The following is a 27633-nucleotide window of genomic DNA, read 5'->3' as shown; positions in this document are numbered from 1 at the left end:
GTCTACATGCAAAAAGTAGGAGGCAGTATTTAATTACCATGACAACACTTTGAGGTCCTAAATGAAACTACTGAAATGAAAGTCCTAAATGAAAGGAGTATTTAAAAAAATTTAATTCGGTCTATTTAACAGACTGACTAATCACATCTATGGCACAGACATCATGCTGTTGTTACCCAAGCAAACAAGACAGAAAAACATTGGGACAAAAGTCAGTTTTATAAATGGCAAAACTGAGGAACAGAGAAACTGAAGTGACATGTCCGAAGTTACACAAGAATTGACTACGGATTTCTTGTTATCTATTCCTGTGTCAATCACAAAAGAAACATGTCTCCTAAAGAGTGTTCCTGCAGAACAGTTCTTTGATGGTCACTCCTTTGAATACAACAGAAATATTTGGATAGAACGAGGTGGAACAAGGAGAAGTAACAGCAATGCATATGTAAGTGGTAAAAAGGTATTTTAACCACGTTAGAAAATATGAAAATTGTGAGAAGTGATGTTACTTGCCATTAAACTGAGAAGAGCTAAAAAAAAAAGTGTGATTCACAATTCACCCCCACAACAGTTTTTGTTCTATTTTGGAAGCCGAATGAGACTCCTTCTCTAGTCACAAGGCCTCTTTTGCCTCATCCTGCCTGTCAATTGTGATGTTATTTTGAATCATGGATATTCTATCATAGTGACAGAATTAAACCCACTACAGAGTTAAGATTCAACACAAAAATTTATTTTAACTTAGAGTATCACTTAACAGGTCTAGGCCACATTCAAACACAACTGCTGGGCCAGTAAACTCACCTTAAGAGGGACTGCCAGTTTCCAGAGAGAACTCTCTTTCATTCTGAGAAAAGCTGTCACCCCCTTTGTTGCCATTAACAACTACAAGATGCAGCCATGTAGTGACTTCAGTGGTTCGGAAACTCTGAGGCATTTGTTGCTACCTGCATGGCTTAGGAACGTGGCTCAGCCTACAGTTCCAAGCCTGAACTTGTATCGCTCAACTACGCAGCAAGCACCATCCTGATGTAGTTCATGAAACCACTTTTTTGCAGTTACTGAGGCATACACCTCAAAACAATGACATCTGCATTTTTGTCTGTGGGAAGGCTACAAAGCTTGCCAAAACCAGCTGCAAAAATATGGCAATCAGCTGTGAATCCTGGGGACAGATTCACATCTTTTGCAATCACTCAAGGCTACCATTTCAGTTGACTGGGTACTCTGCACATTGCACCAATGATAAGACCTAGTCTGAAGAATGGGATAAACCACACTAAAGGCAGTATAAGACACAGGCCTGCTGAGCTGTGCATTTCTCAAGCATCTCCCACCTGTAAGCAGAGGCACCTCAAGTCCCCTCTTGCACCTGCAAGTACGCACACCCTGTAGGGCCACACAAGCAGCTCTCTCCTCCTCTTCGGAGAGTATCAGCCACTTGGAAACAACCCTGACCAGAGCACGGCTTCCCCACACAGCTATCCCCCACGCTGTCCCCGCGCTGGGAAGCGCCCCCTCCTCCGGCGGGTCGAGAGGACAAAGAGGGAGGATCATCTGACCGTGTCCGGCTCCGGAAAGGCGGCAGCCAGGGTCCCAGAGCAGGACAGGGCCGGGCCGGGCCTGCCGCCAGCCGCCTGACCCCAGCCCAGCCGTCGCCTTGGACACGGGGCAAAAACGATCGCGCCGCCGGAAGCGAGCCGCGGCGCACGGGGCGGGGCGGGGTGGAAGCGGGGGCGGTGCCACCCGGCCGGGCAGGTACCCCCCGCGCTGCAGTACCCTGGCCCCGCCCCCGCGCAGGCCCCGCCCCCCGCGCAACCCCCGCCCCGCCCCCGCCCCCTTCCCCTCAGCCGCGGCAGCCGCCGCCGCGGGGGGAGGATGAGGGGGAGCCGCGGCGGCGTTGGTGCTGCAGCCGCGCTCGCCTGATCGGGCCCGGCGGTCCTCCGCGCCGCCTCGCACCTCGCCGCCGCCCCGGGGCGGGCCGTCGCGGCGAGTGGATGCCCAGCGCCTGCCCGCCGCCGCCTAGCAGGCACCGCCAGGGCAGAGACCCGCGGACGCCATGGGCTGCTGCAGCTCCGCCGCGCAGGTGAGCGGCCCGCGCCCGCCGCCGGGCCCTGTCGTCCCCCTCTCCTGCCCTGGCCCCGCTGCCCTTCTCCCCTCCCTTCCCATCCCCTCCCCTGGCCCTGCTGCCGGGCCCGGTTACACCCGCCTGCAGGCCTACTGTCCCCCACGGCTGTGCTGCTCCTCCCCCCGTCCCCAGGTCTGCCTCTCATGCTGTCGTTCCGTGGCTGTGCTCCCCCTTGTTCCCCCCATAGCCGTGCTCTCTGCTGGCCGCGCATCCCCTTTTACGCCTCATAGCCCTGCTCTCTCATGGCCGTGCACCACTTTGCTCCTTCCCACCACCGTAGCCCTGTTCTCCTGTGGCTGCGCGTCCCCTTGCTACACCTGTAGCACCACTCTCCCATGGCTGCGCACTTACTTGCATCCCCTGTAACCCTGCTCTCCCGTGGCTGTGAACCCCTTCCTTTCCCTTTCCCTCTCTGCCCCACCAACAGCTCTGCTCTCCCATGGCTGTGAACCTATTGCTTTCCCTTCCTATAGTCCTGCTCTTTCATGGCTGTGAACCCCTTTATACCCACTCCCCCCAAGTCTTGATGCACATAACTGTGCAGCATTTTTCTCCCCTCTGTAGCTCTGCTCTTCCCCCTTATGGCTGTGCACCCCCTTGTTCACCCCTCATAGCCTTGCTCCCACCATGTTACGCACTTCCATCCTCTGCATTGCTCTGCACACTGTTTTGTGTGCTGCTTCCCCTGTGGATCGGCATCATCTTGCCTCTTCTTCCCCCAGGCCTGCTGTGGCTTTGCAATCTTTGCCATTCCCTGCTCCAGTCGCCTGCCACAGCTGCAGCTACATATCTCCAGCTTTCCCCTGCTACCCCGATACTGCCTTGCACCCCTGTCCTATGCTCCTTCCTCCCCTCTGCCATGCCTCGATGCACACCCCCCCCCCCCCAATATAGCTCTGCAGTCTGTTCCTTTCCCTACAGCTTTTCCATTGGGGTCCCTACTGCCCCACCCCTGAGAGAAGAGCCATCTCATGGGAGGAAACTTGCCATGTCCAGGGCTTCCCCCAAGTCCACTGCCTCTGGAAAGGGAGACAATCCTAATCCCAGCCCCCTTCCCCACTCTGTGGCCAAGGGTTCATGTGCCTCCCTGCATCCTTTTCTCTGTGTGTGACTGGCCCCATGCACATCTCTTATTTCCGAGCTCGGTTTTTCTTTCTTCCCCCTCCCCCCTTGCTCTGCTTTGCCCTTACTGACTCCTTTTTTTTCCCCCCAGAGTGGTGCTGCCAAGCAAGGCACAATCAGGAGCTCCACCCAGCGCTCCAGTTTGCGGCTCTGCTTCCCATTTTAACTTTCTCTTTGAACAACACAACCAGGGCTATACTGTTTTTTCACTTGACTCCTTTCTGAAGGCTGTAGGACGAGCGATCATGACTAACGCTATGGCTGTGCTTTGCTTGCTTGTAAATGTTAGTTTCCTTTGGCTGTGTCACTTGCGGTGGCTGAATCCAGCTTCCAGCAGACTGCTTATGTGGGAAAGTCCGTCTCTGCTGTCCCAGATGACTCATCACAGAGACGAGTTTTTGTAGCTCATCTGTTCAGGCAGACTTTTTTTTTTTTTTTAAATGAAGGGCTCTGTCCTTCCAATGGAAAACACTGCAGAGAGCTGTCCAGTTGCAATAGGGAACATCCTTTTCATACAGCCAATTTGCTGCAAAGAGAAAGGCAATCAGCTTTATGGTGCATGAAGAAATGGTTTGAATTTCAGAGAGGGAGATATATGCCAAATGTTAGGGGAAGATTTTAAAATTGTTCGGTCACTGCAGTAGACTGCCGGGGAGATTGTGGAGTGTGTATTGTCTGAGGTTTGCTAAAAAAAAAAGTGTTAGATAAGCATCTGTCAGGAGTGGCGTAAGGAAAGCTGATATAGACTTGGAGCACTGAGAGTGAAGTTGATATTTGAGGTCTTTTCCATCCTTATTTTCTGTGATTCCTATCCAAATTGTTGTTCTTAACTGTTTAATAAGCCCTTTCTAGCTCTTCTTTATGAATTTGTATTGCTGGTCGCTGTTAATGTTCTTTTCTTAAATGAAAATGCAGGCTTATTTGTGGGTAACACTAGACCAAAAGCAGAAGAAATAGACGATCAAATAGTTAAAATATCTGGCTTGTTCATAGGTTTCAACTAGCTGATTTTGTTTTTCAGTTAAATTTGTGTTCTGCTGTCAGGGTGCATGATGTTAATAGTACGCTACTGAACCTTTCACTTGCTTTCCTTATGTGTGGCAAGATATGGTACAGTAATTGAGCTTTGTATCCCATATATGTAACTGAAGCATGAAGAATGGTTGTTTATTTAATTCCTTAGCCATGAGCGATTGTGCGTCTCCTTAGGAAATTCAAATCAAAGGCTAGCTGCTGAATATTTTATCAGCAATAGTTTTGTCTGGTATATTGATTGCAGAAGCCTTGCTACCAACAATACAGCATTACATTAGAGCCTAATGTCTGTCTGTCATAGTTTAACCCCAGCCAGCAACTAAGCACCACGCAGCTGCTCACTCACTCCCCCTGCACCCAGTGGGATGGGCAAGAGAATTAGAAAGAAAAACATAAAACTCGTGGGTTGATATAAGAACAGTTCAATAGAACAGAAAGGAAGAAACTAATGATAATAATAGCAATAATAAAATGACAATAATAATAATAAAAGGATTGGAATATACAAAACAAGTGAAGTACAATGCAGTTGCTCGCTGCTCACCAACCGATGCCCAGTTAGTTCCTGGGCAGCGACCCGCACCCCCCACCAGCCAACTCCCCTGGTTTATATACTGGGCATGATGTCCCATGGTATGGAATACCCCTTTGGCCAGTTGGGGTCAGCTGCCCTGGCTGAGTCCCCTCCCAGCTTCTTGTGCCCCTCCAGCCTTCTTGCTGGCTGGGCATGAGAAGCTGAAAAATCCTTGACTTAGTATAAACACTACTTAGCAACAACTGAAAACATCAGTGTGTTATCAAGATGTAACACTGTACCGGCTACTAGAAGGAAAATTAACTCTATCCCAGCTGAAACCAGGACACTGTCCTACCCGCCCTTTTATCATTAACAACTAATGTTGTGTTCCTCATCTACCACTGTCTTTATGCTTCCCCCTCTGTTATTTCTTCTTAAGCTTTTCTTGAGCAGGGGTCCATCAGAGGTTCCTTCATGTTGCCTCACTTACTTCTTGCTTCTCCCTGTGTAACTTCATCTTAGTCTTTGACATACAGTCTCTTATCATGGACATCTTACCATCATTCCTGATGACTTGTTTCTCAAGTTGATTTCTCATTAAGTTTATTCTTCAGCTCTCTAGCCTATTTGATCTTCATCTGCTAATCCCTGTTTCTGTTTCTGAGAGAAATGATTACTTCTGTTTTGATTTTGCCAGCCATCTTATCTGATTACTGCATCTCCAAGTCCCTTTCTCATGACTACACCTCCTCATCTCATTTATGATAATGCAGCTACCTGTGACTGTTGAACCAGGCAAATTTCTTTGACGTCTTCTTCCTAACTCTTATTTCATACTCAATTATGCTTCCCTCCCCCTTCCCCCCTACCCCCCCTCCCCCAAATACATTTCCCAGTTCCTTTGCTTTGCAGGCTGTCTAGAGCTCTGTCTTAGGCGTTTCATGTATCTTTTCCCCTGCAGAATCTAAAGGTTTCCAGAGAAAAACTGATTAGACTTGGCATGTTTACTTTTGCTCAGCACTCTTGTCTGCTACTTACAGTGATGGTTTCTCGTGTTTGCTCTCTGCTTTTTCTGCCTTTAACTGCTTAGCCTGACCCCAAAGCTCCATTTGTTCAATTTTTCTGTTTTAATTCCAAATTTCTTTTTTTTACCTCTTGCTGCCGCCTTTTTACCTCTTATTCCCTTCCTAATTTTATTCTGAGTTACCATCCTCCATCCTTAAAGCTGACAGTCAACTCTAGTCTGCTTCCCTTCTTTTCCAAACTCCCAAACAGAAGAATTTACATTTGTTGTCATACATTCCTTCCTCTTTCTTTGTACTAAATTCATTCCAATCCAGGTTCTGTGTTCTGCTGAAATTGCCTTCACTGAGATCTCTGCAGGCCCCTTTTGGCCAAGTTTCAAGGATTCCCTTCCTTTCTTACCTTCCTCGATCTCTGCTGCTTTCGATACAATCTGTAATCCTCTACCACTCGATGTCTTATTGTCCCTGGGCTTCTGTAATACTGTCCTCTTGCTATTCTTCACTGCCTTCTACTCTCTGATTATTATTTCTTCTCCTCTACTGCTGTCTGTGCTGGTATATGCAGTCTTCTTCCCCCCTTTTTTTAACTTATCTCCTATTCTACCAAATTTTTCAACTTGAACTGTTATGAGTGATGTTAACTTAATAGAACCGTACCGGACTTTTTCCAGGTGTGCTCATTCTTTCCTGTTGTTCGACTGCTGTTTTACCTGTTGAGTTGCTTCAATCTGGAATACTTCTGTCCAGTGCATTTCTTTTTTCAATTTCAGTCTTATTCCACGCTCATACAAAGTTCTTGTACTTCCCCTGGTGTAGTATCTTCTGTGATCTACGCTTGTTTTTTATCGTCACAACCAGAGTTCTTGTTTACCTGTTGCTCCTTTTTCCATGTTACAACGGTGTCATCTTCTGTTTCTTTAGGGGCTTATGCTATTCTCTACTTATTTAGATGGACTTAGCTATATTTTTTTTTTAGTGCTTGCTGCCTCTTGACTCTCACCATCTTGAAGCTTGAGCTTGCTGGGAAAACCTTTTGCAATGTCACCTACATCTTACAGTGGTTTTCTTAGAGCAGTCGACGTACTTTTCATTAATTATCATGACCAGATCCTCCTAATGCTTCTTTGAACTGTAGTTGTTTGGCCAAAGTGTGCGGACCTATAGGAGATTAAAACCTTGTAAAGGACAGGAGAAAAAAACCCACCTCTGTGTATCTCCTGTCTTGCAGTGCTGTTGATTGTCAATACCTTCATGTGGTTTCAGCCCACTGTCCTCCCTTGCCATATCTTTATCATGAGCTTCTCAAGATGGGTGCTTCTATCTAGGTGCATCTCTCTCATCATGGATCTGCAAGAAAGCTTAAAAAGTTTCTACTCATTTTTGATACAGGTAGGGTTTTCTGTTGTGCTGTTTTGAAAATGATCTTCTCTTCCTAAATGCTGGGATCTTCTGAGCGAATGGTGCTAAAGCTCTAAGTTGATACAATAATCAAATTTCTTTCAAATCTTTAGTTTCATTAAAGAAGAAAAACGGAATCTGCATTTGAGTGGCAATACTTCCTTCCCTTTCTTTTCATTCGTCTCCTTAATCAGTGGTATTTTCTGCTATCTCACAGCATTAGTCCATTATAAAACTGGATTTGCAGGAGATAACTGTTGGAGTTCATCGCTCTCAAGTCACCATAACTGTTAGGCTGTGTTGTAAATCTGTTTGACTGAAGTAATCTGTACACATTTTTTGGTTTGGTTTTTTTTTGGTGTGTGGTTTTTTTTTTGTTTTTTTTTTTTTAAGCAAGCAAACTTACTTTACAGGGTAACTCAGATTGCTCCACTGATCTAGTTTATAGTACAGCTCTACAACGTTTGCATTGTTACATCTGAGGGGACAGAAATTGTAGTTCGTGAAAGGGAACAAGCTGTGGGGAGAAGTGGACCTTAAACTGGTTTCTCTTGGAGTAGTTGTGATACAGAATCCATTCTCCCTTCCTCTCTTAGTGGCTGATTGTAGTTCAAAAGCATTTGCTGTGGCAAGATGTTATAGGAAACAAGGCTTCTTACAGAGGTTTTGGTGTTTGTGTTGGGACTGGGAAATACTGTGTGTGTTTGTTTATTTTATCCTTACATTGTATGTCAGTTGCTTAATCTAAGGTACGTGTGAGAGAAGCTTGAAATCTTGCTGGAGATTGGAGACATGACTGGGATAAACAAAGCACATGTTATTCTTGGTGGTAGCCTTGGCTTTTACAAGACTATAAGAACTTCCCATTATAAGAGGAGATGAAGACAGATCATCCATTAACGTTCCCTTGAGCATCTGTTGTCAAAGTAACACAGAATAAATCTGGAGTTCTTAACTTTTGAAAAAATTTCGTAGTTCTGATGAAATGTCTCTTCTGAGCTGTTATGGACAATACAGATCATTAATTGTACTTCAGCCATATCTTCAGTTGTCAGAGGTTCTTGCAGTTAAATGAATACAGGGGGCATCAAAACATGCCCATTTCATTGTGGGCATGGGGTACAATCACAGAAGACAACCAGCTGAATAACGGTGTTGATGGGCAGAAACAGAATGACTTGTCAATTCTACTTAAGGAGCTAGGAAGCTTGATTTTCCTTTCAACATGCTGACAGTAGATGAAGCTTCTGTTCTAGCTTCTGGGAAGCAGATATAGTATGAAGGAGGAAGTGTACAAGCCGGATCCAGAAACAGTGCTAAGGATTGAGGCATCTCATGAAGTTGTTGACTACTTCTCTGTACTTCTGGTCTGTGAGCTCTATTCATTTCCTGTGAAGCATGAGGTGTCCTTTTACAAACGCTGTCACAAGCAACTGCACAATCTGTGCAAATAATTCCTTTTGATCTTGATGTAGAAAGAAATATTTCAGCTACATAGATACTCTTTCAAATTTATTGAGTTTTCCCACTGAGGACTAGCTCCTTCTGAAGTTAGACTATCTTTCCGTTGTGTCACATCTTAAAAGTTTTAAGTAGCCCATTATTTCCTTTACTTTGTCAGGTAACTCAAAGATTGACTTTTTTTTTTTAAGTGCTTCAAGAAGCAGTAGTTTGGATTAAGAACAAGCGTGGGATATTGCATCCTTACAAGACATTTTTTTGATAAAGTGAGAACAGTTTTGGAAAAGATTGATTATCTTGTATTGTTAATAGTGAATGCTAAATCCAAAGCTTATGTTATTGTAATCTAATTGGCATCTAGAATGCTGTCAGCCATCAGACTTTTAGGTTAGTAATTGTGAAGGTATATTCATATCCACATGACTGCTTTTATTTTTCATTATGAAGAAATGACAGTATTTGTTATGTAGTGAAGTTGTCAACTGTTTTTATGCTGTTTACTCTAAAGGCAAGCTTTACACTTTTGCATGCCTTTTTCTCCTTTGGGCTGACTATAATTTTTGTTCCTTTGAACCTTCCTCAGTGGTTTCTTTTGTGAAAATCAAAACTTGCAAACCAACTTGACAGAAACTGTGTCTTTGTTATTTTTGTATTTGAATCTTTCTCACTTGAAGGAGCTGTTGGAAAATTGTGTACATCTTGTGCTTTGCTTCTAAAAAACAGTTAAGCAGAGTGTTGTGAGGTGACTTGTACCTGCTGACTAAACTGCTAATTTTTACCTCTATTTGATGAAACTATACTGAGAGCTTTTTTGTGTATCGATTTTAGAGGAAGAGTCTGTGTTGGTGCATATATAATAGGGTCTTCTAGGTCTTCCAGATACTTTAAAGTTTCAGAGATTTATGAAGTAAACAAATTTCATTGCATTGATTGGCCTCCTGTCTCTAGGCCCCCTCTTTTTTTTTTTTTTCCTAGTCTTCTAGGTAAGCAAATTTCGAATGTGGAATAAAAGTGTACAATTGTATGACAACAGCCTCAAGAACATCTGTATACATATTTAAGAAGAAAGAAGAGTCAACTTCATTTTGAAGTTAAGCTTTGCAGTCCTAAGATTAATTTTCTCTGCTTTAATATGATTTCAACACCGAGTATGCACGGCACTGCAAGAATAGGAGATGATTGCAGTATGTAGGAAAGCTGAGATTCCATACTACATTTTTACATGCTAGTTTCTAGCTGTTGCTATTTTAACCAGTAATATTGCTAGAATATGGTGGAGGGTCCTGGTGAGCAGAACATGGTGACTTGTGCCTGATACCCACTTTTAGTAAATGCAATGTAGTGAAGCAGCTGTTTACAGCAGAAATGAACTCTGACCTGTTTTGGTTTTGTTTTAAATTGAAACCACTCTTGCTGCTCTCCAGATACATTATTTGACTGAGGAAGAGACCTCTGAATGTCATATACAGATCCGTAGAAACAAAACAGGAAACCCATTAAAGTATTTTGTTCAAGGTCACAATAACCATGTCCTGGCAATGCTTTGTCAGACTCCCCCTAGTTTGCTATGAAAAGCTGCAAAATAATTGCCTACTTATAAGGAAGTATGCTTATGTAATAAGCTAAGGGCTTGACACATTATTTCCCTTTCCATTCTCCTCACATCCTTTCTTCCATAAATCGGATAGAGCCCTCTTAGCATTGGTTCCTGTTAATCTAATACGCTTTCAATATCCTCAAGCACTACCCTCTTATTGTAATCCTGAGTGGTGGTCTTTCTTGTTTTGCCAGAATTTTGGACCTGTAAGTTAGGATTTTTTATTTAAGAAGCTATGTGAGAGGTTTTTTTCCCCCCAAAATGTAAGCTTAAAATTTTTCTGATCTTCGTTAGAGGAAGCGGGGGAAAAAAGTGTTCTGAGAAGTTTTTAGTGTGCTGATTACGTCCCTTAAATGTAACTGAATATGGCTATTAGCTTCTCAACTTCCAACATAGCTCTTGTCTTTCAGGTTTCGTACACAGTGATATGGAAGAATGCATATGGCCAATGTATCCAACAGTTAGTTAATAGTGTTCAGTGTAGTGCGACAAGGACCATGTTTGTGTTTATGTGTGCACATGTGAGCCTCTAACCTCACAGAACCCTCCACCAAGTAGGCCTTTGCCTTCAAAAGGTAGGAAGTTCTTCTGCAAGGATTGTAAATGCTATACAAGAGTACGTGATTTTTCTGATGTTCAGTTGACAAACGCATTTGAACGTAGGATGCATTTTGAAAGAATACTTAGCAAACTGCTATGAATGTCTCTACGAAGTGGCAACATCATTATTTTTCACAGCAGTACTATGCAGGCCATGAGCTCTTAAAGAGCTGTGATGGTTTTGGTTTTGAATTCTGGCTTTAGACACTTTAAAAGGGTGAAAGAATTCTTTTAGAGAAAACTACTCATCACACACAAAGGAGTGCAAAGAACAGGGGCAGCATTTTCTATGGAATGTCCTTCATCTTCTGTGGAGACCACTAATTGAGGAGTTCTGCTGTGTTTTTTTTTTTCTTCTGCTAATGTCATGTGATAAAGCTAACACATTTGGAAGCAAAATATGTATTGCAGTTGGAAAATGTTTTACTACTCTAAAGTTTGAAAATATTTTGTGATTTGGGACTTCCAGTCTCGTAGTAAGAAAAAAATTTGAGATTCTGTTAAACAGGTAGATGTACAAGTAGAAAATTCAATGTGATGAAGTAACTTGGTAGGTGCAAAATATCTTCAAAAGTGAACTGTTGGGTTTGGTTTTTTGGGGGGTTGGGGATTTTTTTTTTGTTGTGTGGGGTTTTTTTGGTGTTTTTTTTTTTTTGCATGACTGCTTTTTATTAATGATTAAGAACAGGGAAGTACCAAACATGCATTGAAATGGATATATTAATCCTCTGAAAAATATTACTATAATATTTGTAGTGTCCTTACTTATTACTGCTTTCAAATAAGTACTTAACAACCTGTAATGAAGAAAAGAAACAATAACTAAGTACTTTGAGGGTTAAAAACTGGGCTTTTGTCTGCAGATGGTCTTCTTTCAAAACTTCAAAACCTCAGCAGGTGTGCTGATCCTGTCAGCTCTTTCTTTAATTAGCTGTGTTATGTTTCAAGATAAATATTTAAGTTGTAGACTGAGGTGGAAGCATGTAATAAAGGAGTTTTAGAAGCAATGTTTAATATGAGTTGACTGAAAAGATGAGTGGAAGATGATACACAGCACAGTGTTTGTCAGATTCATAAGTGAAGTCTCCATGTATGAGTTTTCAGGATAAACATCTTTATATTACACCATCAATAATGTTGTAAGTGCTGTCTTATGTGCTCTCAATTTTGCTTACATTAAGTTGAAAACTCATAAATACTGTGTGTGGAGTATGAGAACATCGGTGAAGTATGCAGGTGTTGGACACATTGAATTGGTGGTATGATTAGTCTCTGAAGAGAATGAAAGTGGTAAATTCATTACCCTTTGATGGATAACTTTAAAGTAGTATTACACCATCAGAAGACTTCTAACAGGAACTCTGAGTTTTGTTCTTGTAAAGAGCACATGTGTCCTTTCAGTGGACAAGGTGTCGGAGAACAAGCAGTGATGTGGAATTATTAGGCAAATAAGGACGTGGGTGCTTATATGTAAAGTACTGGCATGTGGTTGTCAGTAAAATCCAAAAGCATGACTAATGTCTGCTTTGCAGTAAATTGAAAAATAAAGCAGAAATTCCACAAAAACGGGCCTTAGGCACCACTGTCATTTGCATGTTCTGTAATGCAGTCCCTTTTGGAATTGCTCAGAGGTGTTTGGGCTTGTTACCCAGAGGATGGTGTCATCATGGAGGGCACTTGCAGGGAACAGTGTGTATTGTTTTCATTTCTTTCTAGAGGTGACTGCCACTTGCAGCTGTAATAGTATTACAGTGACAAGCTCACTTGCCCCTGGAAGTGGGAGACAGAGCTTTGGTTCTGTAAGTCTGGGGGAATTCAATCATCTGCCTCTCAGGAGAATGTTATCATTGGTAGGCTTTTTGGGGTAGAAGCAATACTACTCTTCCCCAGAGGGAGATCCAGGACAAATCTACACTAAGAATTTTCTTGGTGTGTTTATGGGAATATTTTTATTGATACAGCGTAGTTCATTCTTCCAGGGAACTGCTATAGTTTAGTAGAGTAAAAGTCTGGGTTTGCTGGTGTGTGTTCCTCCTCTAGTAATGGAGACACACCAGTAATTTCTGTATAATAAATCAGTTTTATTGTGAACATGAGAGAATCGTCTGAATTTGTGATAAAACTGCAGTAAGCTACTGCTCAGTGCTTTATCTGAACACCTGTAGGTCACGCACAGGAAGTCTGTAGATAATGGTGAGCATTTTAACTAGGGCAACTTCACACAGTGTTCTTAGGCTTCACAGTGCAGTAAACAAAGGGTTTTCTATAAAAAATTGTAAGATAGTTGATGAAGTCATGAACTGAAGATACTTTTCACACTTCAGGACTTTGCTTTGGACACTTATGCAAAGTGCATTCACTCCATGAAGATTTTATATAGAGGGATAGTTTACTTGAGTTGGTACTGTTATTCTCAGAAGTGTACTTGTGTGGGAAAGTGAGTGGTTTTTTTGTGGGAGGTTAGTTTTTTGGGGCTTTTTTTAGGGACAGTGTCATCCATTCTTAAGAATAAAAGAAGATCCTAGAATAATTATAGACTTCATTCTCCTTAGAGGTAACAGACCTTCATAGGCGCACTGTCAGGGACTCTAGGCTCTGTTTATTTGTGAAGGTGTTAGAAAATGTCAATGTCTCTTCCCTCCTTCTCACTATGAATTTCTTTGTGCAGTGTATTTAATAGGTTAAAAGTTGCCTAATGCTTTTGTTTGAAAATGTGAAACAACTTGCTAGATTTTAATTTTATATTCTGATATTGTAAACACTTGTTCAGTCATTATCTACTAAGTTGGCTGTGTATGCAGAGAAATGCTCTGTTTTTCATGAAGTAGTTACTGGTTCATGTTTATATTGAGACACACTTAGTCTACGCCTGTAATTAGTATCACATATGTTTTAAGCACTTTGCGGTCAAAATATATTTCAGATGCAGCATACTGATCATCTTGTTCACTGCAGTTTGACTTTCATAATGAAAGGAGAGCAATAGCTGGTAACTTCATTTGATGTCAAAATGGCTGCAGTTGCTTATGGAATAGGGGTCTTAGGTCCTGGTTTTAGGCTTCAGGTTAGAGCAATCTAGAAGCATTTTAAACTATTACTGCTTGGTGTCAGGACTCATTTCCTGTTCCTCTTTAAGCTCTAGAATTAAGATCTGTTCAGAGGTGGAAGAAGTTTCATTAGGACAATATACAGTTGCTGCTAGTTCTTCTCTTAAACAGCTGAATAACTTAGAAAGGTGTGCCATGTCTTGGACAGAAAAATGCCCTGCTCTCTGATAAACTAGAGAATTACATTCTTGCATTGGAAACATTTTGGTAAACTAGTGAATTATGGTTCCTCTTTTTCATAGGTGGTATGCTTCATGGTAAAGGCCAGCATGTGACTGAGACTTTAGCTTGTAAAGATATGTAAAATGTGTAAAGAATCAGCTCTTTAAATGGTCATTAGGAAAAGCCGACAAATGTTTCAAGAACAGCCTTTTTTTTTTGGCAGTGTGGGGATGTTTCAATAGCATGTCAAGTTGTAGTTTTAACCTTAGTTTGCAGGACAACTTGTGGACTGGATGACTTCTTGGTAGCAACCTCTTTAACCTGGCTTACCTTTTTTTCAAAGGAGAACTCAAGAGTGGACCATGCCTTACATGTCATTTTGTGGTGTGGACAGTATTGCAAATGGACCCACCAATTCTGAAGCATCAAAACTCACTGTGTGATTGGAATAAACTGAATGCTATTCATACAATCACTTGAATCTCTGGCACTTTATCAGAACCAGCCTTCCTTCTAGGAAAGGGAGGTTCTGCAGGACTCTGTGGCAGTTTCCCACAAAAGATCCCAGTCAGGATGAGTAACCTAAGGACTGTTTATTAATGCTGTGTGCATACTGTGGCTGTTTATCTCCTCTGTAGATAGACAGCTACACAGTAATTTCTGAATTCCTTGGTTTACATATACAAACAGAAGTAATTTCTATTTACTTTCCTGTGTTGAGCTACAGTCACATATACTCTGAATCCAGATGTTACATCAAGGTGATAAAACAACAGGGAATTAATCGAAAGAGGACGTAGTTAGGTGAATGTGGTTCTTAGGATGGGGTTTTATAGCAAATTATCTTAAACTGCCACATCAGGATTTTTAAAAGTAGAACAAAAACTACCCTTTCATTTTAAGAAGAAAAAAACCTGAAATACTTGCAACCCAAAATTTTCAGTATCTTCTTGTCATTATTGAAACTGGTTAGAAATTATAACAATGAATATTCCAAGTTTTTCTACAGTGACTCTCTGCAGAGCAAAAACCCCTTAATTAATTAAAGCTATTTGAAAAGTTAACTTATGTAATGCTTCTGTAGTAATTTAAACTGCTGGTAACTTACATTTAGAAAAAAAAATCTTTGGCACAGATAACACACATTTCATTCCTTCCTGCTTGTTTCTCCCATCCCCAATAACTCTAAAGAATTGTTGATCCAACCGAGCTAACTTGGCATTGATAGCTAATTCATGAGTGATAGTTGATTCAAAGATTCAGGTGTATTCTTGTGAGCTTAATGAAAGATTGAGGTCAAACTGTAGCCACAGAGAAAGGAGCTGTAACAAAAGCTGAGTTATCCTTAAATATCAGGAAACCTAAATGAGAAGGGAAAAAAAAAATCAGGAATTGTTTCCACTGCATGAAGAACTATGATCAGAACTTTCCCTTTGTTAGATATCAAAGGATCTGATTGTACTGTCCAGGAAGACAAACGGAAATCAATCTTAACTAGTTCTGTGGCTTCTGGAACTATCAATATGATTTTTTAGCTGGGTTCTGTGCTTAAAAAACAAAAAACTATGTCCCACTGGAAAGAATAGTCACAGATACCATTCTGAGAAACAAACGGGAGTTCAGATATTCATGCATACCAGTGTTCATAATTGACAGCCTAACACAACAGTTCTGTGAAAAGAAGATGCATCTTAAAGTGTTTTAAATTTTGTAAATTATCTTAGGGAGGAAGTATTTGTAAAGGGTGTGCAGTTGGTGTCGTGATTGAGATATTAAAAACTTGGAAGGTGGATGTAATATAGAAGGGAGACTACGGGCCAGAAGTTGTTAAAAATTCAGTGTGCATTGGTGAGGGGAGAGTAGTGGATGGATTTACTTTGTGAATTTATCCAGTTTTTAAGGAAAGGTCAAATAATGAATGAATGTAAATGGTGAAAGCAGTGGTGAAGTTTCCATATACTAGGTCTGTGTCTTGGCAGTATTGTAACTCACCAGTTGAACCAACAGAAGTTTCAGAAATCATAAGTGGTCTGAAAAGTCACATCCTTAAAGCATGGTATAAGCTGCTAAGGGGGGAATGGGCCAAATACTGAAGTGCCTGAGTGTGCTAGGATCTGAAAAAACTTTGTACATCTAGGCCTGATTGTTTAGATGGATGAGTCAAAATGCCATGTCTTGTATTCAGTATTCAATAGAAAAAAAAAAAGTGGCCATTTCTAAGGGTAGAAAATACAAAAGCTTATTCTCAATGCTTGCAGATGGAAAACTGGATGTTTTGCAGTGTCTTTGTCTTGTGTTAGAACCAGGTTTAAAGAAAAAAGGAAACTAAAAAGAATTTATTGCTTTTTAAGAGGGAATGTCAAAATGATTTGTGCACATTTCTGTTTAAAAACTATTTCAACTTTTCTGTCATATTTTCTGTTATTTTTGACTGGAAGTGGAACTGATTTAAACCAAATGCTGAAGTAGAAGAATACTGGGTGGTCACTATGTTTCATCTGCATGTAAGGTTTTATGTAGCATTATGTACAAGTAAGGGTAATGAACATTTTGTCCTGGATGTGGACCTTCCAGGATTTCAGAACATGTGTACTTGGAAGCCTTCTCTTGAGCCAGAACAGCATAGATCATGTAACTGGTATCTCATGAAGTTTAATTTGGTTTGGCTTTGTTGGCTGTGGACATTGCTTTAAAATTCTATCACCTCTTGGCTTTCGTAACACTGTGTATTGTAGTCCTGGAGTTAGATTAGCAGTTCGCACGACTGGCCTTCCACATGACTAGGGAATCTTCCTATAGGATTTTGATGGGACATCCGTCATCCTGGATCTCTCTGAGACTTGTTTTGGGCTGAAAATTATGGGGGTTGTATTTGTTTGTTCTGGTTTGGTTTTATTTTTTGTACTGGACTACCTGAATGAAGCTATGACTGTATTCTTACCACTTGTGTGTTCATATGTAAATCAGAATGGTCTTATACTCTTCAGTTGCTAGCTTAAACTCGCTAGCCGAAGTAAAGCCTAGAGTCTAACCTCTCCCTGCATCTCCTTTTTCATCCAGTGGATGTTATTCAGGCCAGTTATTCACTGGGTTGTCCTTAATTCAGCCCATCTGTCTCAGTAGTAGCTTCAATTTCTTCCTCCTGAAACATATGATCTGATCACCATGAGATTTTAGGATTTCTTTCTGCTGCCTTTCTCATGATGTTGCAACATCCTCTGTTGATGGCAAATTCCATCTTTATCCTGATCTTATTCACATCTTTGCTACTTACCCACAGCTTGATTATCCATATATATAATACTGCAGATGTTCTTTACTTGGCTTCTTGCTTCAATCACATTACTCCCAAATTGTACATTGCATGAGATGTTTTATGTTTTAAAAAAATTCTCTAACTCCTTGCATCTGTAGTCTCCTGCTGACATGCCGTATTTTTACACTTTTTCTGCTCTTATGTGTGTGTGTTGCACTCTGGTTGGGGCCGGTGAGTGCTTGTATGGTAGCATCCAGTATAGCTATTACAGTTAACAGTGGAAGTGGTAACCATTGGTTTTGTGCTATGTTGATACCTGTAAAGAAGTATGTTACAGTATGCAGAAGAGATGCAAATTCAGGCCTGCTATTTGGTGCTGCAAAGGTATATTTTGGAAGTGGCAGGGAGAAAGAAATCTGGAGGGGGCAGTTCTGTGTTTGTTTTGAAGTGATTGGATGCAATGAATACCAAGAAAATAGCCCCTTTATGTTTTGCGTTTGCATACAAGTACTTGCTGTCTCTAGACCATGTAGCTCTGAATTCAACTAGAAAAGCCAACAGCTAATGTGCTGGCATTCTTCACACTTATCTTCTGCAAGAGAAAGCCTAACTTTAGACATCCAACTTTCTAGGTGTGGAATTAAGATGTAATTGTAAAATTGTGCTGCACCCAACAGTTCTGATTCGGCTTGGAGAAGCATTGAATTTGCTAAATCTTCTGCAAAATGGACAGACATAAACTTCTGAACACACTTATTTGGGTTCTTGAGCAAATAACTCTTAAAATCAGCACAGAAGAGTTGTTAGAGGCAGGAAAATTGTTCCCAACCCGCAAGTTTGTCTTGGAGAGATAGGGTTTTTTGCCCACTTTCCACTCTTGACTGATACTACTCTTGATTCTCTGTGCTGTCATAACAGTGCACAGGTAGTCCTGTGCTTTGTTAATGGCAAGAATATCAGTAGAGAGCATAGCATAAATTGTGAAAGCTCTGCTTTAAGAGAAAACTTAAAATGGATCAAATAATTTCCCAAAACGTTCTTTTTCCTCCAGGTTATCTAGCTTTCTTGCATCAGCAGATGCTGAAGGCTCTTTGTCTGGAGGAAAGGCTGAAATCAGTAGAAGTGCTGATTTAGGATTGCAGGCAAAGCATGTCTGCTAAAATTTTATGGTATTTCAGTTATGACTGAGACAAAGCATAGTTTCCAGACTGCAGAACAAACAACATTTGTTAGACCTTATGTTGACCATAGACTAGCAATTTGTGTTGCCCAAGCATGAATATCATGGTCTGAGTAAACATCTAAGGATGTAGAGTGGAAAGGGAGCAGTCACTACAAAGACAGACACCAACATCAAAGATGAGGATGAAGGGCTGTGAAGCTATGGAAGTCGTTTCAGTGGGAATCCAGAATACAAGGAAGCAACTGAGAAGAAAACTGCAGATACATAATGGCAGCTGGTTTGGGTTGTAGCAAGGTCTGGAGAGAAGAAAGATTGGGCAGGCTACTGGAAAAAGGTGGTGTTCTAAAGATGTGTAATTTCATACCATGTTAGTATGCTATGTGGTGAAATTGAAGGTTGCTAAGTATCTAGTGCCTTTTCAGTTGCCTCCAAGGGTACTTTTTTTAAAAATACCTTCTTCTTCCTTTTTTTTTTTTTTTTTTATTTTAATTCTATTTTGGAGCAGAGTAAAGACTATGGACACAGAATGAATTCCTCAGTGTAGCCTTCTAACTGTGTGGTATGCAATGGCATTTCCAGTTTCTTTTTGACATATAGATTGCAGTCCACTTAGTAAATAAAATGGATTACTTATGGTAACTCTGACTAGTCAGACAACCTAAATCTCTGCCAGAGCTATTCTAGAGGATGTTTAGTGGCTTTTAAAAATCCTATTAAAAGATTTTGTTTGCAGATGGTACAGAGAGGATTAAAAAAAAAAAAACAACAACAAAGCAAACAAACCACACTATGTGGTACATCTTACTTCTCCCTCTTTTGTCAAGGGCAGTTTACTTTTAAGGTGCAGCTATAGCTGAAATTTATCTCTGCTGTTTGTAAATAAAAGTAATTCTCTAAAGAATCCAGAGTTCTTGGTGTGGATTTAGGAATAGGAAGCATGAAGCTTTACATATTTTATGCAATTATGATTATGCTAATTATAGCAATATAAATGTCACAATCTTGTTGTAAATGTTAAGTTTGAATAGTGTGTTAGTTTTAAGTGTGAACCACCAGGATCAGAAGACAGTTTTGTTGAATGAGTGTTGTAGAGTGCATAATGTGACCTTTTAGCACCTTTCACTACTGATTGAGTAAAATAAAAAGAAGTTTGACTGTTTGGAACTCAGTGAATCTGCACAGTTTGAATTAAAAATACAAATATAACATCTGCAAGTGGAACTTTATTAACACAAGATTGCAAAAGTAGCATTGATTTCCCTAATGCAAAGCCAGGCTACTTAGACAACTGTGCTTTTTGAAGCATGGTGCACAGAGACTATCATTTATATTGTACCCAGTTTGTAGTTTTCTAATGGTAGTATTTGAAAAGCTTGCTTTGTACTTGTGAATTAGCAAAAACCAAAGTCATGAATACCAAAAAACCACTTTGCTAATACCACATGAGTTATGTGCTATAGCTTTTTTGATAAAAATCTGCAAAAATACATAGTGGAGATAAAAGCTGTTGACATTTCATCCAACCATTCTGTTTTAATTCAGCACTGACATTTGCTACCTCGTCAACAAAATCTTGAAGATGCGTCAGAGTCTTAGAGGAAAAATGAAATCAAAATTTGAATAGGTTACCCCTTTTGCTCTGTCTCTCAAGAGGGCTATTCTGTATTCTTCCTATATCAATCTCCTTTTCTTCCACAAGTATGGAAACACTGCATTTTTTGGGTGTTAGTGGACATGTGTGAACAGTTAGTACGTGGGAAGTAACTGAAAAAGCTTGTCTGTGTAACTGTGTATTTTTAAAAGTAGCTATAATCAATATTTTCGTTACAATAAATTCTGATACAGTGGTTAGCTTTGTGCTACAGCCAGTGCTCATTCTTTTCTTATAATCATTCTTTTCTTAAAAACATATTGCCTAGATGGCAAAATGACTGTTTTTAACAGACTTGAATTATCTTAGCAGTGTATACACACTTTAGAAATTTTGCGTTGTGAGCAGCAAACTCTTTGAATTGTTTACAACTGCCTCTTTATACTTTGCAAGAGAGCCTACATCATTGAGTATTTCAACCTTTAAGTACACGACTTTCCTTTCTGGCACCTGGGCAGTACTGACTAGGGATTTCTTTGCTGAAATGTTAAGCTCAGCTGCCTCTTGGCAGGTAGAGAACTATTCTTTAACAGCGACTTATTACCTCCTTTCTACGTGCACTGTACTTGTTAAACCTGCCAGTAGTGTTTTAAAACTTAGGAGCTTTTGAAAAATTTAACCTTTTAGCCTTCTTGGAAAGCAGATTACTGGAAGGTAGTTGTGGAAGACTGCAATAGCAGATATTGTTGATTCCATGCCATTAGCTTCTCTTTTCTGTTAATAAAAAAATAAGTGAAAAAAACCTGTTTTGTGGATAAATACCTGTAAATTCCTGGATAAATTATCTGGATAAATAATTCTTTGTCCATCTAGCTTCCAGTGGAGGCACTTCTTTTGAAGTGTCTTTCATGAGCCTTAGCGGTTTTTTTGACCAAGCTGCTTCAGCTATATTAAATATAACTCCTGCTGTATGTTAATGCCCTGGAGAATCATTTTCTGACTTTTTCTGTTATGAGCAGAAGACAATTAAAACAGTTTTGTTAACCTCATCTCTCTCTCCTCACACAAGAGCTCCAAGCGAGAGTGGAAGCCTCTGGAGGACCACAGCTGCACAGATGTACCATGGCTGCTCTTATTCATCCTCTTCTGCATAGGAATGGTGAGTAAAACTCAAAGGATTTTGTGACTGTTACGTAGTTGAAGAGTTTGCATTCATTAGAAAGAAGTTTTAAAGCCCTTCAGTAACTTAGTCACAGGGTAAGGTCGGGGTATACTGGCGTGGGCACCATCAGCTGTAGAACAGAAATGGGTAGTATGTACGTATCAAAAGCCTTTGGTAGGGATCCATAATTTATTGTTTGTGCCAGTTATTGCTCCAGCTCCTCTTGCCCTGAAACTCCAGTTTCACCTGCAAGTGATTTTCAGCATGCTGAGGTATCACTTGTCTCATGTTCCTTATGGGACTGTGGATTTCCCAGAAGTCATAGCTTTGAGTCTGGTGAATGGTCATGTGAATCACAGTAAACTTTTTCCTGAGAAACAAAGATTCTGAATATCAAACGGTTGACTGTTTTTTTTTTTTTCTTGGATGCTTAGTAGAAGCACCTACTATTAACAACCATATTACTAATGGCAAGATCTTTCTTTCCAAGTTATCCCAGCTTTGTCCTGCGTGATCAAATGATCACCTTTCTCAAGACAGCGTCACAACACTGTGCACTTTATATTAAAACAACAAACCTCCAAGAGCTGCAGATTAGTGAAAACTAGAAATATGCTTCTTTACATCTTGTTTTGTTTCCTGGACCCATGTATGCTGTTCTTCATAATCAGAGAATGTCTGTCACTGTCTTGTACTGCTGTATTGCATGCAGTAGCCCTTAGGAGTTCGGGATTTCTGTGCTGTCAGCTTTTTTTTTTTACTGTCCCTTGGTCTCTGGTCTTTGGAATTATTCCATTGAAAAATTTCTTTTTTTTCCCCAAAGTGTTTGTCATTGGCTGCACTTCAAATGCAAAAATTAAAATGTTTTGTTTAAATCATATGAATTATATTCTCACTGTAATGTGAATATCTTAAAATCATAAAAAGCATAGTACTTCCTGAAACAAACAGCTCTTTTTTTGTGGTGCTTTTTTTCTGCCTTTGTTGATGTTCCCTGGTTACTGAGTCTATACTTACCTGTTCCCCCAATTATAAATTAGTCTGCTGTGGGTGAGTGTCCCAGATTTTCCTGTCTAAGCAATATCATATACAGAGCAGTTATCCTATTGGGTCAAATACCCTTTTAGTTACTGTTTTAGGAGATTTCACTTGAAGGGTCAGGTACCATGATGGCACAGGAAGGCATCCCCACACTGTTGTAAATTAGCTTAGATGGTGGAGGATTTGCATGATTTCCCTTTCCCTGTATGCAGGAAAAAAAAATTCTTGAACCAGCCAAGAACCTGAGTACTATTGTATGTAAAATGCATGCTAGTATGTTGTTTACAGAATAGTAAGGGATCTGAAGAATTGTAAGTGAGTGCTGGAAATCAGGTTTAATTCTTACTTGTGATAGCCTCTTGCTCACTTTGCCCTTGTTTTTACTTTGAGTATTAAGTCTGTAAGTCCATTAGTGCATTGGCAAGAGAAAGATAATGATCAGATTGCTGTCTGGAATTTCTCTGTAGTGATAGCCTGTCCATCAGAGAAGGTCACTCTCCTGTATCTTCAGACCTTTAAAACCACCCACATTTTAACTGTTCCATGCTGACTTCATTACCTGTTGTCATCATCTCATCTGATCCTGTCGCTGCCATCTGTTGCTTCACACATTTGTCTCAGCTGTTTACTCTGCTTTCCGTTCTCAAATCTTAGCTTGCCTCATCTGTAAAAACAGTTCATTGATGGTAGCGGAGTAAGCCGATGGTTCACTTCTCCCTCTCGGTGGTATTGCTAGAGAGCTAATGATTCTTTTGGGCCAGTCTCCTATTCGCATAATCACCGCCTTGATCTTGGTTTTGCTAGTGAAATATCACTGAAAGTTCACAGCAAGACCTGCCTGGCAGTGGGTATTTTCCACATTAGTCTGTTTGAGCCGTTTTGCATTCTCTTGCTCTGTGTCTGTCTTTCCTGCATTTGAACACAGCGTCTTGAACCATAGTGGCCTTTACCTGGTCACTTGCTTTAGAGGATTTCTTTAAAAGGATCTTGTCAGATAGGCTTCTTCATTTTAACTCATCTTTGAAAGTACATAATTTGAAGGAAAAAAAAAATCTTGAAGCAAGCAAATCTGGACTGTCTGGAATAATCTAAGATGCATACTAACCCTTGACAGCTCAAGCTCTGCTTGTAGCTCTCCTTCACTGCCTGCCCTTGGCCTCCCTTCTGCTTCATGCACCACTTGCTGACAATGTGACTCTCAAAAAAACACCTACAAGATTGTTAACTATGCTTGGATAATATGCAGTGTTAGATGTCTGAATCCTCTTCTGGCTTGCATTCAATTTTATAATTGCACAACAGTTCTCTGTGGATGGTCCTTGTCTTTCCTTTTTCAGTCTGAAAGAATTTTTAAAGAACCTCCGCTTAGAAACAAATTAATTAAACTGACTTTTCCCAGCTGTCAAACAGAGTATTACTAAACTGTGGGGGTTTTTTTCTCCTCCAGGGTTTTATCTGTGGCTTTTCAATAGCTACAGGAGCAGCTGCAAGACTGCTTTCAGGATATGACAGTTATGGAAATATTTGTGGACAGAAAAATGTCAAGGTGGAGGGAATAGTCAACAGTGGTCTGGACCTTACACACAAGAAGTGAGTATATGATTCAATTGCTTCATTCTGTAAATCAGGAAAGGCAAAACCTTTCTTCCTTTGAGAGTGGTTTTCAATAAAATGGGAAAAAGGACATGCTAACTCATTCCTACTTGTCTTTCTCTACTCTTCTCACCTAGAGAACAGCAATGTTTTGTAACAACCAGCAACGGTACTTGGAGAGTATATGTTGACAGATGTGCAATATGAGTACAGTTAAGACATTGAGGAGTTTCGTTTTCTTAGCATCCACTTCATGTAGGAGATTGTATCGGGCCACTGAAGAATTTTATTTGTTAGAGTTGTAGGTATGACAAGTATTCTCAGATTTGGAAGCAGGCCTTTGCTATCTATGTAGAAATGGTTCACTTTTGATGTTGTACGCTCAGTTTCTGCCACTGAGTTTAGAGAGAGATGGGATATATCCAACACATTAAAAGGAGACTTTAAAATTTAAACTGTAAGCAGAGTATATATAAGTGGCTTGTGGAGAAAATGCACAAAAATTTAAGCAGCACACAGCTCTTACTAAGCAGTGTGGTGTTAAAACACATACTTACAGGTCAGAACCAGCACAGATATTTTGTATCTATTGCCCATACTGCAGTAGTAATACTGGAGCTGAGTACAAGAATTCTGGACTGATGGGTTGAAAACCTGTGAACATCTGTTGAGGTCTGTCTGCCAGTCAGTGGTCAGAGTGCATCTGTACAACTGGGGTGACTTTAGAAAGTAAACTATTTAGTCTAACCTTAGAACAGTGGTATTAGTGGACAAAAAAGATGTTCCTTTCACTGTTGATAATTCAAAGAACTAAAAAAGCCTTTAATATCTGAGTATCATAGCCTTTTACTTCACACCTTACTTTCAGACTAACTGAAAATCCGTAATTTGCATGAATTACTTTGGAGGGATGCTTTCCTAAGATCTGCTTATTTTGAGTTGCTATACCAACGATTCCTAAAGATCTGATTTAAGATTTAATGTGGCTAGGTAATTGGTGTGTTGCCAGAAGAATTTGAGTTAAATAAAATAGCCTGAAACTTTTAACAGATTTCTTCTGTCAAAAGAATAATTTCTTAATCTAATCACAGCTTCCAGGAGGGTTGATGGGCTTAAAACTTATGCAGCATTATTTTCCTACTTTTTAATATAAATATTTTAACGCTTTCTAAGATCAGGTGTATTCAGTACAAAATTTTCATTCTTGTGTTGCGAGAGAAAATACAAATTTAAAATTATAATTTTAAACTTACATTTAGAAAGAAATGGTGCCTGAGTTGTGTGAAGGCAGAGAAACTCAGACACTTTATTGAAAAGTAACAATAAATAGTGTAATAGTCTCCTACATGTGACAGAAGTCAGGCCATCATGAGGAGAAGTGTCTACCACTAAGTGATTGCCTCTTGTAAAGGCAAGATTGAAAGACAGCAAATAAAATTAGAGACTATTTTTAACACAGTTAGTAGACAGAACCCATTGCTTATCAAAGGCTTAATAAGGTTCACAAGGATTATGTTTTCCTAGTAAAGGTATCAGGGTTTGAGGCATGACCTAAGCAAATGAATGGATACACTCATATGGGATATCATGATCCCTACTTGGGTGAGAGTGAGAGAAAACCTTCTACCAAGGCAGATGATTATAACTGTTCACAGTGAAGTGCCTGGTACAGTCCAGGGTACCCAGCTTTGGAAGAGGCCAGTTCTTATATAAGCGAGTGATCCTTCCCACTCTCACACTACTTTTAAAAGCTATAGCTTTTTAAATTTGCTTGGCAATTTTTCAGAAGAAACTATCTGCTTTGCATCTGTTTCTAGCAGATGGAGTTCCTGCAGTGTCTGAGGTGCAGTTCATGGGAGTATTTTGTGCTATTTTATAGGAGTACTTTTCAGACAGACTGTAAAAATAAACTCTTCTTCCTGCCTGTACATTTCAGTTTGTGTCGAGAAGGTAAAGGCTTTAAGCTCTACAAATGTGGTTCTGGAAACACAAAGTTATTCTCATTTCATTCTGCTTGCAGGGTAATTCTGTCTTCATTTCCCAGTCCAAGGCAGAAAAGCTAAATCATCTGTAAAAATAACGTTTTCTTCCTTGCAAATGACAGCAACCCATAGGCACTGTAATGAGGAAGTGAAATGGATGTGGTCTGTGTGGATATGGAAATCTGGGTGGTAAGGATGAAAAGCAGAGTCCTCACGGGGATAGGATTTGATCTGTGTGCATCAGATATGCTGAAACCAGTGAGGTGAAATGTTGGGAAAGAGGATTTTACAGCCTGGTCTCATGAACAAAGTGAATCAGGCACCTCTTTATTTTTACAAAGAAAACACAGTACAGCTTTAATAGCCTGTGCTCTAGAGTCAGACACGGGATTATAGTCTAGCCCTGGCAGTGAATTCTCATTAAACCTATCTGCTCCAAATAAGCTTTTTGCTTTTCAAGTTCTGGCAGTTGTAAGAGGGTTAAAAAAAGACCTTTTATCTGCAAATAAATGATGACTATGGCAACCAAATATATGTCCCTGAAATGCTAGTTCAGTCTGATTTTGCTGCTTGGACAGAATCCAGTTTGTGCTGATCACTCAAGTATAAGAATATGTGCATGTGACACTGTAAGGAAGAGTTAGGATGGCATTCCACCTTAATAAATGCCTTTGACTCAGGAGAATGCTTGGGGTTAGGTAGTGGGAAAGCCCAGGGACAGTTTGCAGCATGCATACAGATAATTTGGTTTGAGTGAAAATGTATATGCCCTACCCAAAATTTGTTTAGAGTGGGTGTGATCCCTTAATTCACTTGTCCATTATTGTGATAAGATGCTTGTAGATCACAGCAAAGGTTGTTCTGTAAAGTGCTCATTTGCCTATAAAGAGATGCCTTAAGAGCTCACAGAAAATCAATGACACTGGCAGATGTAAGAGTGTACAAATTACTTGAAGGTAAGATTGGCTTGTTCATAGGATTTGCCACAGTGCTTCCAGAATCAAGGTGTAGGGTACAAAATGATGTTGCTTTGTCTCCCTGGTTTTGCAAGGGAAGAGGAGACTGCTGTATTTCTCATGGGCATAAGTAGGTAGTAGGCACTTGTCTAGTAAGCTACTAGTCAGAAGCCAAAATTGTTGATTTGAGGGGGTTGGGGGGTATTTTTTTTTTTAAACTCTAGTCAGTTTGAAATTATATTTCTAATTACTTGCCTAGAAATCTAGATTTTTCTTTCAGAAGTGAAAAAAGAAACACATTGCAATATAAACTCAAAATCATAGTAGAGCATAAGGAAGGTTAACCTATAGAACTGTAAAAAAAATGTTACGGTGTGTTTTGAAAAGTTGTAATGAAGTTCATTTTGGATTACATGCCTCATGATTAACAACTTGACCTTATTTTCAGACATCATGGCTTTTGAAAAGTTAAATAAACTCTTTCCTTATTTTCCTTTATGTATAGGAATTAGCTTAAAATTAAAGACGAGCTTAAAATTTCTGATTTTTATTATGGTGACAGGAGGTAGACATACTAAAAATTACATGCAGTTGTTGTTACTCAAGTAACTTGTTCATCATGCTGTATTTCAGAGGTTCTTTTAACAGACTTTGATTTTCAGAAAAGTGGATTGTTAAGATCAAAGAATCATAGAACCACAGAATGGTTTGGGTTCG

The 27633-nt window shown here is 40.1% G+C and overlaps 1 protein-coding gene across 5 annotated transcripts in view; it reads left to right on the top strand.

Annotated features, from left to right (window-relative positions):
* The first annotated feature begins 1838 nt into the window (after nt 1–1838).
* SLC44A1 (solute carrier family 44 member 1) overlaps nt 1839–27633 on the top strand; it is a 70963-nt gene continuing 45168 nt past the window's right edge. For 2 of the 5 annotated variants that reach the window (XM_069776703.1, XM_069776702.1), the window contains exons 1-3: nt 1839–2086; nt 21252–21341; nt 23833–23975. In XM_069776703.1, coding sequence (XP_069632804.1) covers nt 2060–2086; nt 21252–21341; nt 23833–23975 — 260 coding nt within the window. In that variant the 5' untranslated portion in view covers nt 1839–2059. Of the gene's footprint in view, nt 2087–10748; nt 10859–21251; nt 21342–23832; nt 23976–27633 lie in introns of those variants that run through there. The other 3 variants (XM_069776705.1, XM_069776706.1, XM_069776704.1) reach the window with 2 other exon arrangements.

Source organism: Haliaeetus albicilla, chromosome Z, assembly GCF_947461875.1.
Source record: "Haliaeetus albicilla chromosome Z, bHalAlb1.1, whole genome shotgun sequence".
NCBI lineage: Eukaryota > Metazoa > Chordata > Aves > Accipitriformes > Accipitridae > Haliaeetus > Haliaeetus albicilla.
This window is presented reverse-complemented; position numbering and strand designations above follow the sequence as displayed.